The 14941-nt window shown below is 36.2% G+C and overlaps 1 protein-coding gene across 6 annotated transcripts in view; it reads right to left on the reverse strand.

Annotated features, from left to right (window-relative positions):
- ADAM32 (ADAM metallopeptidase domain 32) overlaps window positions 1–14941 on the reverse strand; it is a 173547-nt gene that overhangs the window by 36370 nt on the left and 122236 nt on the right. For all 6 annotated transcript variants that reach the window (XR_009259107.1, XR_009259108.1, XM_058720620.1 and 3 more), the window contains 3 exons: window positions 10301–10406; window positions 8035–8218; window positions 5527–5610 (listed from right to left, as the gene is read on the reverse strand). Coding sequence is in view for 4 of the 6 variants with exons in the window: in XM_058720620.1 (XP_058576603.1) it covers window positions 5527–5610; window positions 8035–8218; window positions 10301–10406 (374 nt within the window). In the remaining 2 variants the exon portion in view is untranslated. The remainder of the gene's footprint in view (window positions 1–5526; window positions 5611–8034; window positions 8219–10300; window positions 10407–14941) is intronic.

Genomic DNA, 14941 nt, shown 5'->3' on the forward strand with positions numbered 1-14941 from the left:
CCTAGGAAGTTCAGGAGACTATGGAGTGGAACAAAACCAGCCTGCTCCTGCCCATGTTGCACTGTGAGGATGATCTGAACAGATTGGTTTAGGACCCCTGGTCCAGGGAGGAGAGACTGGGGTGTCACCATTTTTCTCCCCATCACCAACAAAGCAGGGTTTCAGGGAACAGACAGTGGGCGCACAGTGGAGGCAGGACCTGCCTACACCAAACCATGCCTCTCTGTTCCTGGTAACTATGTATCTAACAGAGCAGGATTGACACTGACCAAACCAGACAGTCCCTCCTCCAGACCAGCGCAGGCACTGGTTCCAAGGCACCATCAAATATCAAGTATCGAGTGGTTTTACATTCTCTGATTTGGTTCTTGGTCAATTCTTATTTGTGTGTGTGCGTGTGTGTGTGTGTGTGTGTGTATGTGTTCTTCCTTTTATTCCTCTTATTTCTTCCATTCTCTAGTCTGATTGTTCTGGTTGTTGGTTTGTTTAAGCAGACATTTTGAATCTATTCCTTTTATAGCTCTTCTGTATCTCCTTATTTATGTTCCTCTTTCTCTCTATGGACTAAGCCCTATAGTTTCTCTGATTCTCTGCCTGGTCAATTTTTTGTTTGTTTTCCTTTACCCCACCTCAGTAATTTCTCTCTTTCTATGGGACAAGGCCTCTTCCACCACCACCACCCTTTTTTAAAAAAATTTTTCCAGGGATACTTCAACAAATCAAAGCACATGTGGTGGAAGGACCAAACCACCATTACAAGTAGGGAGATAAAGCAACCAGAGTCTCAACAACAGACAGCATGAAACACACTCCAAAAATACCTCCTGAAGGGCCAGACCCTGGACAGCATTATGACCCCTTTTTAATATAGTAGTGCTTGCAGAAGCAGGACTCATAGCAAACTATTAAAACACAAAAGGGACAGAAAACTAGTCAATATTATGAAACAGAAGAATTCTCCTCAAAAGAAATTCCAGGAAGAAGTGACAGCTAGAGAATTGCTCAAAACAGATATAAACAATATAACTGAGCAAAAATTTAGAATAATAGTCATAAGATTAATTGCTGGGCTTGAAAAAGCATAGAAGACAGCAGAGAATCTATTACTGCAGAGATCAAGGAACTAAGAAATAGTCATGAAAAATTAAGAAATGCTGTGAATAAGGTACAAAATAAACTAGATGCAGTGATAGCAAGGATAGAGGAGGGAGAGGGGAGATTAAGTGAAATATAAGATAAAATTATGGAAAATGATGAAGCTGAGAAAAAGATAAGAAAATACTAGACCATGAGGGGAGAATTGGAGAACTAAGTGATTCAATGCAACATAATATCTGTATCATAGGAGCTCCAGAAGAAGAAAAGAGAGGGGGGGGGGGAGGGCAGAAGGTTTACCGGAAGAAATTATAGCTGAGAACTTCCTTAATCTGGGAAAGAAAATGGACATCCAAATCCAGAAGGCACAGAAAACGCCCTTTCGATTTAACAAGAATAGATCTTCTCCATGGAATATCATAGTGAAACCAGCAAATTACAAAGATAAAGAGAGAATTCTGAAAGCAGCTAGGGACAAAAGGGCCTTAACTTACAAGGGTAGACACATCAGGGTACTAGCAGACCTATCCACAGAAACTTGGCAGGCCAGAAGGGAGTGGCAGGAAATATTCAATGTACTGAATAGGAAAAACATGCATCCAAGAATCCTTTATCCAGAAAGGCTGTCATTCAGAATAGAAGGAGAAATAAAGACTTTCCCAGACAAACAAAAACTGAAGGAGTTCATGACCACTAAACCAGCCCTGCAAGAGATCCTAAGGGGGGCTTTGTGAGTAGAATGCTGCACAGACTACAAAGGACCAGAGACATCACCACAAGCATGAAACTGAAACATAACACAATGACACCAAATCCATATCTTTCAATAATAACACTGAATGTAAACAGACTAAATGCTCCAATCAAAAGACATATGTTATCAGAATAGATTTAAAAACAAGATCCATTTATGCTGTCTACAAGAGACCCATTTTAGACCTGAGGACACTTTTCAATTGAAAGTGAGGATGGAAACCATCTATCATGCTACTGGAAGTCAAAAGAAAGCTGGAGTAGCCATACTAATATCAGACAAACTAGATTTTAAACTAAAGGCTGTAACAAGAGATGAAGAAGGGCATTATATCATAATTACAGCGTCTACCCATCAAGAAGAGCTAACAATTGTAAATGTTTATACTCCCAACTTCAAAGAACCCAAATACATAAATCAATTAATCACAAACATAAGCAATCTTATTGATAGGAATGCCGTAATTGCAGGTGACTTTAATACTCCACTTACAGAAATGGAAAGATCATCTGGGAAAAAAATCAATAAAGAAACAATGGCCTTGAATGATACACTGGACCAGATGGACTTGACAGATATATTCAGAATCTTTCATCCAAAAGCAGCAGAATACACATTCTTTTCACATGCACATGGAACATTCTCCAAAATAGAATCATGTACTTGGTCACAAAACAGCCCTCAATAAATATAAAAGAGATAAGATCATATGTTGTTCTGATCACAATGTCATGAAACTTGAAATCAATAAGAGAAAATTTGGAAAGCCTCCAAATGCATGGAGGTTAAAGAACATCCTACTAAAGAAAGAATGACTCAACCAGGCAATTAAAGAAGAAATTAAAAAATATATGGAAGCAAATGAAAATGAAAACAGGACAGTCCAAACCCTTTGGGATGCAGGAAAGGCAGTCCTAAGAGGAAAGTACACTGTAGTCCAGGCCTATCTCAAGAAACAAGAAAAATCCCAAATACAAAATCTAACAGGACACCTAAAGGAACTAGAAGAAGAACACCAAAGAAACCTCAAAGCCAGCAGAAGAAGAGAAATAATAAATATTAGAGCAGAAATAAACAATATAAAATCCCCAAAAAATAGAATATATCAATGAATCTCAGAGCTGGTTTTTGAAAAAATAAAATTGATAAACCCCTAGCCAGACTCCTCAAAAAGAGAGAGGACCCAAATAGATAAAATCATGAATGAAAGAGGACAGATCACAACCAACATCATAGAAATACAAACAATTATCATAGAATACTATAAAAGTTATATTCCAACAAACTGGACAACATGGAGGAAATGGACAAATTCCTAGACACCCACACACTAACAAAACTCAGAGGGGAAGAAACAGAAAATTTGAACAGGCCCATAACCAGCAAAGAAATTGAATCAGTTATCAAAAATCTCCCAGCAAATAAGACTCCTGGGCCAGATGGCTTCCCAGGGGAATTCTACCAGACATTTAAAGCAGAGTTAATACCTATCCTTGACAGCTTGAGAGCTGTCCCAAAAAGTAGAAATGGAAGGAAAGCTTCCAGACTCATTCTATCAAGCCAGCATCACCTTGATTCCCAAACCAGACAGAGAACCCCCTAAAAAGGAGAATTACAGGCCAATATTCCTGATGAACATGGATGCAAAAATTCTCAACAAGACACTAACAAATTGAATTCAACAGTATATCCAAAGAATTATTCAACACAATAAAGTGGGATTCATTCCTGGGATACAGGGCTGGTTCAATATTCACAAATCAATCAGTGTGATACATCACATTAAGAGAAGAAAGGATAAGAACCATATGATCCTGTCAATAGATGCAGAAAAAGCATTTGACAAAATATAGCATCCTTTCTTAATAAAAATCCTCAAGAAGCTGGGATAGGAGGAACATACCTTAACATCATAAAAGCCAAATATGAAAAGTCCACAGCTAATATCATCCTCAAGGGAGAAAAACTGAGAGCTTACCCCCTGAGATCAGGAATCAGCAGGAATGTCCACTCTCACCACTGTTGTTTAATATAGTGTTGGAAGTCCTAGCCTCTACAATCAGACAACAAAATGAAATAAAAGGCATCCAGATTGGCAAAGAAGTCAAACTTTCACTTTTCACAGACGACATGATACTCTACATGGAAATCCCGAAAGACTCCACCAAGAAGCTGCTAGAACTGATACATGACTTCAGCAAAGTCGCAGGACACAAAATCAATGTACACACCATAAATGTAAATAGCATTTATGTACACCAATAATGTAGCAACAGAAGAGAAATCAAGAAATTGATACAATTTATAACTGTACCAAGAAGCATAAAATGCCTAGGAATAAACCTAACCAAAGTTGTAAAAGATTTGTATGCTGAAGACTATGGAAAACTTATAAAGGAAATTGAAGAATACACAAAGAAATGGAAAAACATTCCATACTCATGAACTGGAAAAACAAATATTGTTAAAATGTCAATACTACCCAAAACAATTTACACATTCAATGCAATCCCAATCAAAATTGCACCAGCATTCTTCTCAAAGCTAGAGCAAACAATCCTAAAATTTGCATGGAACCACAAAATATCCTGAATAGCCAAACTGGGATCTCATCAAGATAAAAAACTTCTGCACAGTGAAGGAAACAATCAGCAAAACTAAAAAGCAACCGATGGAATGGGAGAAGATATGTGCAAATGACATATCAGATAAAGGGTTAGTATCCAAAATCTATAAAGAACTTATCAAACTCAACACCCAAAAACCAAATTATCTAGTGAATAAATGGGCAAAAGACAGTAATAGGCACTTTTCCAAAGAAGGCATCCAGTTGGCAAACAGACACATGAAAAGATGCTCAGCATCGCTCATCGGCAAGGAAATACAAACCAAAACCACAATGAGGTACCACCTCACATCTGTCAGAATGACTAACATTAACAACTCAGGAAACAACAGATGTTGGCAAGGATGCAGAGAAAGAGGATCTCTTTTGTTCTGCAAAAGCACTGGGAAAGCAAACTTGTGCAGTCACTCTGGAAAACAGTATGGAGGTTCCTCAAAAAATTAAAAATAGAACTACCCCACGAGCCAGCAATTGCACTACTAGGTATTTATCCAATGGATATAGGTGTGCTGTTTTGAAGGGGCATTTACACCCAATGTTTATAGCAGCATTATCGACAATAGCCAAAGTATGGAAAAAGCCCAAATGTCCATCGATAGATGAATGGAAAAAGAAGAAGTGGTGAATGTATACAATGGTGTATGTATACTCAACAATCAAAAAGAATGAAATCTTGTCATTTGCAACTATGTGGATGGAACCGGACGGTATTATGCTAAGTGAAATTAGTCAATCAGAGATAGACAAATATCATATGACTTAACTCACATGTGAAATTTAAGATACAAAACAGGTGAACATAAGGGAAAGGAAGCAAAAATAATATAAAAATAGTGAGGGGGACAAAACAAGACTCTTAAATATAGAGAACAAACAGAGGCTTGCTGGAAGGGTTTTGGGAGGGGGGATGGGCTAAGGGTATTAAGGAATATACTCCTGAAATCATTGTTGCACTATATGCTAACTTGGATGTAAATTTAAAAATTAATTAATTTTTTTAAAAGTGTCCAAATAGATGTAATTTGAGGAAACAAATTTTGTGCTTACTTACTCCATGTCCATTGCACTTTTTTGAACAGACAGATGATTCAGACTTAATTATTCTTGATTCTACACATTCACCATTTACACAGATCTAAAAAAAGAAAAAAAATCTTTTTTCCATGTTAAAGGAGTCCAGCTGCCTTGACATAAAAGTCAGTAATTTTATACCATAAGACCATAAGTGTTCAATGTAATAAATTTCCATCCAAGTATTGCTTTTGCTGTAACCTGCAAATTTTTATGTTGTGTTTTCATTTTCATTTAGTTCAAAATATTTTTCAAATTGTCTTAAAATTTCTCCTTTAGCACATTTAAAAATGTGTTGTTTAATCTCCAAGTATTTTGCAATTTTTCAGATAAATCTAATGTAAATTATGGACTGGGTGATAATGATGTGTCAATGCAAGCTCATCAATTGTATCAAATGTACCACTCTAGTGGGGGATGTTGATAATAGTCTTATGCTTCTGTGAGAGCAAGGGCGTATATGGGAACTCTGTACCTTCCTTTCAGTTTTGCTGTGGGCCTAAAACTGCTGTAAAAAATTCGTTTTAGGGGAGTCTGGGTAGCTTAGGCTGTTGATTGTCTGACTTCAACTAAGGGCATGATCTCGTAGTTTGTGGGTTCGAGTCCACATCAGGCTCACTGCTGCCAGTGCAGAGCCCTCTTCAGATCCTCTGTCTCCCTCTCTCTCTCTCTCTCTCTCTGCCCTTCCCCCACTCATGTTCTCCCCCCCTTCCTCTCTCTCAAAAATAAATAAACATTTATTTTTAAAAATTAGCTAAAAAAATAATTCAATATAGGGAAGTGAGAGATACAAATAAGACCAAAAAAAATCATGTTCACATAACCACTTATAATACCCTGAAATCTAACAAAACTATTCCTAAGAGCACAGTTAAAAGAATATGCTGTATTTGTCGCATATATCAAAAGTTTGCATCGAAAGAAAATCAATTCAATATAATCAGGACATATAGTAAATTTTCCTCAAATATGAATTATTATTAGAATTCTCTAATAAAGTTGATAGGAATTTTTATTAAAATATGCTATACATATCTAAATTATATTATGGAATGTATGAAACATCCAGATATAATCATTCTAAGTTTAAAGTGTATTAATCAGAGGATTAAGGATACATTACCAACTCCAGTATTCACAGCAATATCAACTACTCTAAGATACAGTTTTCTTATCTGAGTACAAATCATACTTTTTCTAAAGCATTGAGATTTGTTTTGAAGTTAAAATGGGATGTAGTATGTGAAAATGATTTCCTTTTAAACGTTAAAGCACAGTACAACTCTTCAAAAAAATAGTTTTAGGGGTATCTGGGTGGCTCACTCAGTTGAGTGTCTGACTTAAAAAAAATAGCCTCACAAAACACTTTCTAAATGCAAACAAACTAACAATTCTTTTAAACCTTCACTGTGTTGAGTTTTCTCATTAGTTCTTGGCCTTGATGGTGTGTCTAAAACTCCCTTTGAGTGTAGTATCTATTGCATGCCTGCCTCAGTTGAAACTGAGATGAAGAGTCCTGTTATATTAGGATGCTACTGACAAAAAAAGTTGCCAAGAAGGTTTCATCAATGTGATTTATAATATCATTAAAAACTATCTGGTAAAATGTGTTTTCATACATTAACACTGAGAAGAACTGTCCATGTTATAAAATGGATTCTATTCTTACTAAATTATCGACTGAATAATATCAAATCATTTGTTGACTATGTTTCATTTTTTAGTTGTTTTGGCTGCAAAGCCAAAATATAGCTACTGAGCTCCTTGGTATATACATCCTTTAAGGAGGCATTTAAGGCCTACACTAGATTATCATTCCTCATAAGCAAGGATCTGGCCAGGAATTAAATGAAATGTTCAAGTAAGTTTATTCCTCCTATGTTTTCTCCAGATTTGGGTTAGCCTCAAACATAGTTAATTATAATAATCAATAATAATAGCCAATCTACATTTAGCTGTATGTGCCAGGAATCTCATTTAATCTTTGCAATAACCCCATGGAGTAAATGCTATTACTATCACCACTTTACATCCAGTTGTGGCATCTCAGACTGGTTAGGTTACTTGCAGAATGTCAAAAAATAAGAAGTTTTGAAGAATTGATTCTAAGAAGCCTGATCTAAGTGGTGCTCTTATCTACTGGGCTATGAAGAGACATATATTACTAAGGGGGATTTCTTCTTTCTTCTCTAAGAAGAAAGGTGAATTTCCATGCAATGGAGTACTTAACATAGTCACAAGATAGCTCCCCTCACACTCCAGTTCCAAAACACTTGGGAGTTTCCTTGGTCACAATACTGAAATTCTGAAGAAGATCAAACATTCCTATTGCCCTCTTAATATCTGGAGACAAAATGAAGCTTATTCATTTTCTCCTTATTCAAATATTTAAAGTTACATAGAAATGAACTGAAATTTGATACTTAAATGAAAATATTAAAGAAATTAATAAAACTAGATTTAAAAAAATACATTTTAAATCATTTACCCTCCCTTCATCACAATGAGAACCATTGGAGACTTTCATTGGATCTTGATTTGCATTAGGCAATCTGTAGTCTATGGTTATACATAAATTATTTCGTACAAAAGCATAAATCACAGCGCCATTTTCTTTGCGAAAAGGAATTCGTGTAGGGTAAGTACAAATTAGTCTCCCACATTGAAGATTCCTGCAAACATAGTAAAATTATATGATTATTACACATTAGGTATTTGTTAGGAATTTGTTAGAAATGCTTCAGATTTTCTTTCTTTGACAAAAAAACCCAAAACAAAACCAAGTACAGCTCTCCATTTATGGCAAATGTAACTAGGGAAAATGTAACATTTTAACACTAACATTTAAAGTAAATACTCCAGAGATGCCTGGGTGGCTCAGTTGGCTGAGCGTCTGACTTTGGCTCAGGTCATGATCTCACAGTTCATGAGTTCAAATCCTGTGTTGTGCTCTGTGCTGACAGCCTGGAGCCTGGAGCCTGCTTTGAGTTCTGTGTGTCCCTCTCTCTCTGTCCCTCCCAATGCACACTCCTTCTCTCTCTCTCTCCCTCTCTCTTTCTCTCTCAAAAATGAATAAATATTTTAAAAATTAAAAATAAAATCACTCTGCAAGCTTATCTTTCAATGCTGCTAATGAAAGGTCTTTTATTCACTGTGAAGAATTATATACTTACTGTCAAATAATCAATTCACTCAAGTATCTCATATCCCTCTGTAGAGGGACAGAGTGATAAGTTGTTACTCTTAACCTCAAGGACCTTACAGTTTAATACTAAATGTAATATAAATCCCATTAAAAGTGCCACAATAAATTAATTCTCACAGAGATTTAAGATGAGGACCCATTCTAACTTAGCAATTAGGAGAAACTTCATAGAGAAGATGATTCATAAATCTAAGTCAAAGTTTACAAATTAGTAGAATTTCAATAGCCAGAGTAAGGTATTTCTATTTTTTTTTAACATTTATTTATTTTTGAGAGAGAGAGAGAGAGAGAGAGAGAGAGAGAGAGAGAGAGAGAGAAGAAAGTGAAAGTGGGGGAGGGGCAGAGAGAGAGGGAGACACAGAATCCAAAGCAGGCTCCAGGTTCTGAGCTGTCAGCACAGAGCCCAGTGCGGGGCTTGAACTCATGAACCGTGAGTTCATGACCTGAGCTGAAGTCGGACGCTTAACCAATTGAGCAACCCAGGCACCCCAGAGTAAGGTATTTCCAAACAAAATTAACAGCATAACCAACCAAGGAAACAAAACTATGTGGTGTGTTTACCAGTGTACAAATTCAGTAAGTACAAGGGCCATGTATGCTTGCTAATGAGTATCTAGTTCAGTGTCCAGCACATAGCAGATTCTTTTAAAATGTACATTTTTTAATGTTTATTTGTTTTTGAGAGAGACAGAGTGTAAGTGGGGGAGGGGCAGAGAGAGAGGGAGACACAGAATCCAAAGCAGGCTCCAGGCTCTCAGATGTCATCACAGAGCCTGGCATAGGGCTCAGGCTCACCAACCATGAGATTGTGACCTGAGCCAAAGTCTGACACTTAAGCGACTGAGCCACCCAGTCACCCCAAACAGTAGGTTCTTAATAAATGTTTAAAACAAATTAACGACCAAAATATCAAAAATCTTGCTTTTCAAATGCAGGGGAAATTTAATTTCATTTTACGGACACTGGGCAGTCTTCAGCTTGGGCAAACAATCAAGTGAGTGAGGATAGTATTTTTATAAAGAAAAATGAGCAGCTGGGGCACCTGGGTGGCGCAGTCGGTTAAGCGTCCGACTTCAGCCAGGTCACGATCTCGCGGTCCGTGAGTTCGAGCCCCGCGTCAGGCTCTGGGCTGATGGCTCGGAGCCTAGAGCCTGTTTCCGATTCTGTGTCTCCCTCTCTCTCTGCCCCTCCCCCGTTCATGCTCTGTCTCTCTCTGTCCCAAAAATAAATTAAAAATGTTGAAAAAAAAATTTGAAGAAAAAAGAAAAATGAGCAGGTTCAAAGAAGAAAAGTGCAATGGATATTATTACTTTCAATCTTGGATTGAATTTAGAAGTCTAATGATCACCCACATATAGATGTTTAAAATTAGATAGAAATTTAGCCTATAACACAAGAAAGATGTCAGGGCTACAGATTTTGATTTAAAATTCACTCCCTTACACATGTGATACTTGAAACCACTGGAATGAATGAAATATAGAGAGAAAAACTAAAAAAAAATCTTATAGAACATAAGAAAAGTATCTTTAATATTCCCATGGCATACCTCCATGAACAGGATTGAAATTTGCCTCTTATTTTACCACAGTTCCCAAACCTATCAGCGTGAGACTGTATTTCTTCATAGCAGGCAAATGGTGCATTTTTTGAACCTGTCAGAGTTAGAAATATATTTGGATTAAAACTCCCTTCTTCATCTCAGTTCATTCTCTCTTACATATTTACTTTGCCTTCTAATATTAGCATCTAATTCAAAAGTTTTCCTAGTGAGATTGTTTAATAAAAGAGAATTAAAGTGAAAAGTAGTGCTCATAATTATTTCCCCTTTTGTTTCATTTTCAATTATTTGCATCACAAAAGATATCATGAGGGGAAAGGAGAGTTACAGAAGTGTAAACCATGAGAGTGCTCTATGAACAAGGCAATAGAGAGATAATGCAAGAAAACGATACTCATTTTCTTAGTTTGTGAGTAGGAACATATAAAAAGCCAGGTCTATTACAAAATCTCATTGAAGAAACCTAATTGTACTTTCAGAAAGTCTAAAATGAAAGGAGCAAAGCTGCCAACCTATTACCTACCTTTTCCCTTCATTACTGTATTTAGTTTTGATCACTGTGTAAAATATTACCAAAATCTTGGCAATTTAAAACAACACCCATTTATATTACACAAGTGAGGTCTCTCTGTGCTCAAGAGTCTCATAAGGCTAAATAATGTTACTGGCTGGGGCTGCAGTCTCATCAGAGGCTGAAGTCCTCTTCTGAGCTTATTGGTTGTTGGTAGAATTCAGGGTTTTTTTTTGTAGCCATAGCTTCATTTGCTTACCATCTGGCAGGGGTTGCTCTTGGCTCCTAGAACTCCCCTCACATCCTAGTCACATGGCCCTTTCACAACGTGACAGTTTGTTTCTTCCAAGCCAGCAAGAGAATCTCTCTGACATCTCCCATCTTTTAAAGGGCTCACATGATTAGGTCAGGCTCACTCAGAATGATCTTCCTTTTCGCTTAACTCAAAGTTCACTAATTATGGACCTTAATTACATCTTCAAAATTCCTTCATCTTTACTATTAACTATAATCACAGGATTGACATTCCATCACATATTCACTGGTTCTACCCCAACTCAAAGGAAGGGGATTAATCCAAGGCCTGAACGCTAGCAGAGTCTTGAATTTGCATGAAATCACAAAAGACCCTAAATCACAAAGCAGTCCTGCAAAAGAATAGCAAAGCTGGAGGCATCACATTTCTGGACTTTGTCTTATATTACAAAGCTGTAGTTACCAGAACAGTATGGTACTGGCAAATATAAGTTTAAAAAAAGGCACATAGATCAATGGAACAGAATATAGAACCCAAAAATGAAACCACAATTGTATGGTCAATTAATCATCAAGAAAGAAAGAAAGAATATCCAATGGAAAAAAGACAGTTTCCTCAACAAATAGTGTTGGGAAAACTGGACAGCAACATGCAGATGAATGAAACTAGACCACTTACTTACACCATACACAAAAGTAAATTCAAAATGGATTAAAGACCTAAATGTTGACAATGGCCATAGCAACTTCTTTCTAGATATGTCTCCTGAGGGAAAGGAAACAATGCAAGAATAAACTATTGGGGCTACATCAAAATAAAGTGTCTGCACAGTGAAGGAAACAATCAACAAAACTAAAAGGCAACTTATGGAACAGGAGAAGATATTTGCAAATGGCATATCTGACAATGGGTTAGTATCCAAAATCTATAAAGAACTTATCAAACTCAACAACCAAAAAACAAATAATCCAGTTAAGAAATGGGAAGAAGACTTGAAGAGACATTTTTTGCAAAGAGGACATCCAGATAGCTAACAGACACATGAAAAGATGTTCAACATCAATCATCAGGGAAATACAAACCAAAACCATGATGAGATACCACCTCACACCTTTCATAATGGCTAAAAATAACAACACAGGAAATAACAGGTGTTGTTGAGATGTGGAGAAAGAGGAACCCTCTTGCACTGTTGTTGGGAACACAAACTGGTGGACTCACTGTGGAAAACAGTATGAAGGTTTCTCAAAAAGTTAAAAATAGAAGTACTTTATGATTCAGCAATTGCAGTAGGTATTTACCCAAGGAATACAAAAATACTATTTTGAAAGGATACAAGCACCCTGATGGTTATAACAGTATTATCTACACTAGCCAAATTATGAAAACAGCCCAAGTGTCCATCAATTGATGAATGGATACAGTAGTGTATATATATATATATATATATATATATATATATATATATATACACACACATATATATATTTACATACACACACACACACACACACACACACTGGAATATTACTCAGCCATAAAAAAAAGAATGAAATCTTGTCATTTTCAATGATGTGGATGAAACTAGAGAATATTATGCTAAGTGGAATAAGTCAGTGAATGACAAATACCATATGATTTCACTCATATGCAGAATTGAAGAAAGAAAACAAATGAGCAAAGGGGAAAAGGAGAGAGGCAGGCAAACCAATAAACAGACTATTAACAATGGAGAACAAACTGATGGTTACCAGAGGACAGGCAGTTAGGGAGTGGGTGGGTTAAATGGGTGATAGGTGATAAGGAGTACACTTGTTGCAATGAGCACTGAATGTTGTACAGAATTGTTGAATCACTATATTGGAATTATATATCAGGAACAGTCTATTCCCTGAACTACTATTACCCTGTATGTTAATTAACTAGAATTTAAATTAAAACTTTAAGAAAAAAAATTCTGCCTAGCACAGTTACCTTCTCTAAAATGAAGCTTGCTAAGCCCAGCTGCCTCATCTATAAAAGTAAACAGTATCTACCTCAATAGATTGTTATGAGAATTAATTAACATGATGTTTATTTAGCCACTGTGAATTCCCATCTAATCCTTTTCCATTTTCTTTTAGGATCAAGAGGATTTCTCTTGTTTACCTGCTCCTTTCATTAACTACATCTTCCCCAACATTCTTTTTCTTTCTTTACCATTTCCTAATTCTCTTTTCACCAGTTTTAAACATTGGTCCATCAAAGGTGATTGTATAGTACCATTAGGACAGACAATGTTATTTCTAAGTATTCACAATGTCTAATCAGTTCACTTGTAAATCTGAAATACCAGGTCAAGAATGCCAATTCAGGACTTGTTAAACACCAAGATATTACCCAGGACAAGTCAGAAATTGGATAATTCAATCCAGTTTGGAGATATAATATAAAAATTATGTTTAGTCACAGAATACAGACAGTTCCCGACTCACATTTCAACTTAACATTTTTTTTAAATTTATGATGGTGCAAAAACAATATGCATTCAGTAGAATCTGTACTTCAGAATTTAAATCTTAATCTTTTCCTGGGCTAAGTGGTATGATACTCACTTGTGATGCTGGGCAGCAGCAGCAAGCCACAATTCCAAGTCAGCCTCATGATCATAAGCATAAACAACCAATATACTTACAACCATTATGTATGCGTATAACCATTCTGTTTTTCACTTTACGTATAGTAGCCAAAAAATTACATGAGATATTCAATACTTTGTTACAAAATAAGCTTTGTGTTAGATGATTTTGCCCTATTGTAGGCTAATGTAAGGGTTCTTTCTGAGCACCTTTAAGGTAGGCTCATCATAGCCTAGGCTCTGATGTTCAGTAGGTTAAGTGTATTAAATGTATGGTTTATCAAGATGTAACCCTATCATAAGTTGAGAAAGATCCGTAGTCAAATGAATTCTCTTAAAACTAATGTTCTTCAACTAGCCTATTTTTTATTAGTCCATCTTTTGTGAAGATACCAATGAGCTTTATATTAATTTCTCTCCTGAATACCATCTTTCATTAGTGTTAGAGACTTTCTCTCAGACCAGTCTGTGTTTTCCAGAGTAAGATGGAAACACTAAAAGGGCAACACTTTGCAAATGTGAAGTCACATGTCAAAATGTTACCTCATATCCAGTATAGCAACCAAATCTACTAAAAGAATCTGTCCTTCCATAGTCCAAATAGTGTATTTAGATTGCCTATACACTATTATAAAATGCTATGGAATACAATTAAATAGTAAATACACTGGCATAGATATTTGTGCATGGCTGGTACTAGGGCAATAGATATAAGTATTGGAAAATTATTGCAAAAAATTTAGGCAATCCTCATATATAGCATTGAGCATTAGGAATGTTTAGGCTATACTCCTTGACTGCTATTAGAGACTACTGGCTTATGTTTCCAGTTAGATGGAATAAAAGGCTACCTCTTCTCAACTAGAATAAAGGGAGCCAATGAAATGTTAGCTAAAATTTTAGCTTTCATAACCTGACATCTAACTCAACTTCATCTTCGGTTCAACATACTCTGATTTACCCCTAGACTTCCTTATTTCAGTTTTTAGGACAATTAGTCAACCAGATGTTCAGGCCAAAATAAGAATCTTCCTTGATTTCTTTTTTCCCCTTACCGCCTGTCTCTACCACCTAATCCAAGTCTTACTGACACTATCTCCTAAATATAGCCAGAGTATGATTACTTCTTACCTTCTCACTGGCTACAACTCTAGTTGAGCTATCATCAATTCTCTTCTAATATTCTACAACAGCCTTCTAAGTGATTCCCTGCTTCTGTTTTTCCACTCCCTAAAATAGTGCATT

The sequence above is a fragment of the Neofelis nebulosa genome, chromosome 3 (genome assembly GCF_028018385.1).
Source record: "Neofelis nebulosa isolate mNeoNeb1 chromosome 3, mNeoNeb1.pri, whole genome shotgun sequence".
Classification (NCBI taxonomy): Eukaryota; Metazoa; Chordata; class Mammalia; order Carnivora; family Felidae; genus Neofelis; species Neofelis nebulosa.